We start from the raw sequence: 3,494 nt of genomic DNA, 5'->3' as shown, positions 1-3,494 counted from the left end.
TTATATTTTTTTAGGTATAAAAAGTCAAAAAATAAATATAATTCATCTTAAATTCTGCATATTATACTATAATTTAGTATATTTTTTATCAAAATTGAATTCTTTTTACACCTTAATTAGATTAAAAATATATTAAATTCTTTTAAATAGTACTCAATTGATGGAAAATATATTAGATTATTAGATAGTATTGAATTTAGGGGAAATTATATTAAGTAAAAAAAATAGTCTTCAATTTGATAGAAAATATACTCGATTCTAATTAAAGTGTTGAATTTAAGAGAAATTATATTTATTTTAAACTTTTTGTACTTAAAATATATGATGGACAATTAGATAAAGATGTTTGCATGAGTGAGTTGAAACAAATAAAATTTACTGAGAATGAAAATAAAAATTTTTAGAGATAGAGACGGCATGTAAAATTAAAATTATATTTAGAGATTTTTTTTATAATTTACTTTTATTTGCTGATGAATAAAGTTCTATAATTTCTCATCACAATAAATTTTTTAAAATACTTAAATCACGTTACTTATAAAGTCACAATCACGTACCCAATATCTATTTTACCTCTTTCTCATTTATCCAATCTATTATTATTTTTTAAAATATGTATTTTTTTTAAAGATCGGTTTATATTTAAAAAAATTACTGTTGTTAATATATGATATCATATTTAAATATATATATAATAAAAAAACTAAATGAATATATAGGATTTTATTTTATATCCTAATTCTCCTGATTATATATATTCTCTAAAATATTAATTTAACACAATCTATATATATTAATAGTAATAATTTTTAAAACAAATTAAATTTTTAATCATTTTTTAAAAAATATTTAATACTGTTAACCGTTCATAATTATAGAAATCACTTGAATCCATAATTTGTTTTAATAATTAAAAAAATTATTCATATTTAAAAAATATTAATATTAATATATTATTTCAAATTGATATTTGAGAATATGAATATAATCAAAATCATTTCAAACTTCTCTAGGTCTATCAATATATTTTGATTAAAATTAATTAATAGATTTAAAGAGTTCGGAATATCATAAAACTAAATAATATGAGTTTGTCTATTTCTCATAATTAATATATTTTTAAATAGTAATTTATCTAATATATTAAAAATAATAAAGTTTTAAGATTAAATTGATCTTTTAAAAAGATTCTACTTATTTTAAAAAAAAAACCCCAATCGAGATTGGGATAAATAAAAAAAAACAAAAAAGGGTTAAAATAGGTAGTTTCAAAAGGAGAAAGTATTTTAAAAAGTTTACTATTTGGTTCGATAAAAAGTTCATAAATTTAAGTAATAAATTTAAATTTAGAGTGTGCCAAAAGGGCGAATAAAAATAATTTATATTAGTAATAAAAATATCGAATCAATTAGACAAAAAAACAAATATTTAGTTTCCAATTTCAGTGGCTCTTATTACGGCTCGTTGCCGGTTCCCGGTCATCCGCTTCCCACGCTTATTCGTTCTTCCTTTTTTTTCTTTCCAGCTCATTTATTTATTCGTTTATTCCTGCTGTTCTTCGTCTCCGTCATATAAATCTGTTCCAGATCGACCCCCTTGGCCTCCCACCTCTTCTTCCCTCGCCTCGTTCTACTGCTGAGATTTTCACCGTCTTCTTTTGTCGCGAGTAGGGCGCTGGCAGCAAAGGTAATGGATTTTTTTTTTTTTTATCCTGCTTGATTTCCTGGTTTCTTTGATCTAAAATCTGAGTTTGCTCATGAAAAAGGACGAAGTTTTCCGCACATTCAAGGGATTTTTTTGGTTATTTTACTGAGAAAACGAGTGGTTTTTGGGGTGAAATTTAGATGATTTTTGGAGTTTTTCCTGTTCTCGGGTTGAGGAAGCCTTGTTTTCTTAATTTATTGCGTGGATTGTTGCTTATTCTGTGGATTTCTTGTGTACAGGCGTTGCAATAAAACATGAATCACTGCGTGATGCAACAGGCGAACGCCTTTGCTGCTTGCGAAGAGATCGGGGCCGCCTTCGCTGTCGCCGAGCGGAGGACCCCGGTGTTCTGCCCCAAGCCTCGGCGGCTCAGTACGTTCGCCGCCGTCGCTGATCCCGAACGGCCTCTTCGGTGGCGCTCGAGGTACCTTTTGTCTACTTTTCTTCTGAACCCTAGTTTCTTCTTCGCGAATCTCCTAATTCCACCTATCTACCTTTTCTTTCTTCTTCAGTCATCGAATGGATTTCTCCGATTCGAAGGCTGGAGCAGATCTCCTTGAGATATTTCAATCAAAGGTAAGTTTTCTCTTGATTCCCATGGAAAACTTCTATCTTCGTTTTCCAACTTTTTGATTTCTTTCCATCGAAAAAAATGGAATTTCCTTTTTAGCATATCGAATTTAAATTGTTGGTTACAGGGTGGAGAACAGAATCAAATAGCTTCTTCACCGCCCTTCTTCTGTGGCTCGCCGCCGATCCGCGCGTCGAACCCCGTCGTCCACGACGCCCGCTTCGGCGATGACCGCCCGCCGGCGCCCTTCGCCTCCTCACCTCTAACCCAACCCGACCCGTCGATGTCCCCCAAGCATGGCTTCGCCCTCGCCAAGTTCGGCCTGGTGCCGGCGGCCGTTCGCGTCGAGGGCTTTGACTGCCTCAACCGCAGCCGCCGGAGCTGTAGCAGCATCACCGCCGTGGCCTAGAAAAACCCTCACCCCATCTCTTTTTGAAGCTCTACGCCATCAAATCACACCAACCGATCAAAACCCCAAAAAATTAGGCTCTCAGCAATAGCAACCACACAAAATCACCAGAATTTTTGAAGTCAGCAATAGGAGCTCTGAGGTATTCTGCAAAACTCCATTTTTCCAGCACCAATCTTTCCGTTCGTAACGGAAAGCTCTTATGTACATACAAAATATGAGCGAGAGAAGCAGACGATGCAACATCCACCTTTTGTTTTCAGTTTCAGAACGATTCTTGTAAAAATAAAATAAAATCTTAGCTTTGTCCCAGAACTGTGTAAATATTCACCATGTATAAAGAGGAAAAACAAATATATGCTTGAATTGTGTTCTCTAAAGTCTTTGGAGTCTGTGATGAGCTTGGAACTCTGATTCTTATCTGCTTCAACAGCATTTGTGGACAAATTCAAAGGCATGGTCCGAAAGCCAGAGTTGTTGTGTTTGATGACAGTGTTAGAGCACAATGATGCATGTACTGCTGACATGCTAAATAGCTTTTTTCTAAGTTGATTGGTGTGTCTGATTGAATGGACCTCTTCCTTTTTCCACCAATAATTGAAGCAGAGTCCGAATGGAATTGATGCAGGTGACCACCCCATGCTCAATGGTAATGGCTGATGGATGCTCCTCTACTTTGTCTTAACCTTGTGCACAGCTATTGGTTGGAGAAAGAAGGGAATGTTTGATAAGTTGAGCAAGTGATAAAGACATCCCAATATTTTCTTTGAGATAGCATCTATTAAACATGATTTGCAGCGGTGATAATGA

At 33.8% G+C, this 3,494-nt stretch overlaps 1 protein-coding gene across 1 annotated transcript; it reads left to right on the top strand.

Moving 5' to 3' along the window:
• Positions 1-1,528: 1,528 nt before the first annotated feature.
• Positions 1,529-3,064, top strand: LOC121987504. Its single transcript, XM_042541268.1, has 4 exons — positions 1,529-1,686; positions 1,944-2,128; positions 2,217-2,280; positions 2,403-3,064. The coding sequence occupies exons 2-4, from the start codon at positions 1,959-1,961 to the stop codon at positions 2,682-2,684; spliced, it is 516 nt and encodes a 171-aa protein (XP_042397202.1). The 5' UTR covers positions 1,529-1,686; positions 1,944-1,958; the 3' UTR covers positions 2,685-3,064.
• The last annotated feature ends 430 nt before the right edge of the window (positions 3,065-3,494 follow it).

The sequence above is a fragment of the Zingiber officinale genome, chromosome 5B (genome assembly GCF_018446385.1).
Source record: "Zingiber officinale cultivar Zhangliang chromosome 5B, Zo_v1.1, whole genome shotgun sequence".
Taxonomy (NCBI): Eukaryota; Viridiplantae; Streptophyta; class Magnoliopsida; order Zingiberales; family Zingiberaceae; genus Zingiber; species Zingiber officinale.
Note: the sequence above shows the minus strand (reverse complement) of the source record. Positions and strands in the feature narration are given on the sequence as shown.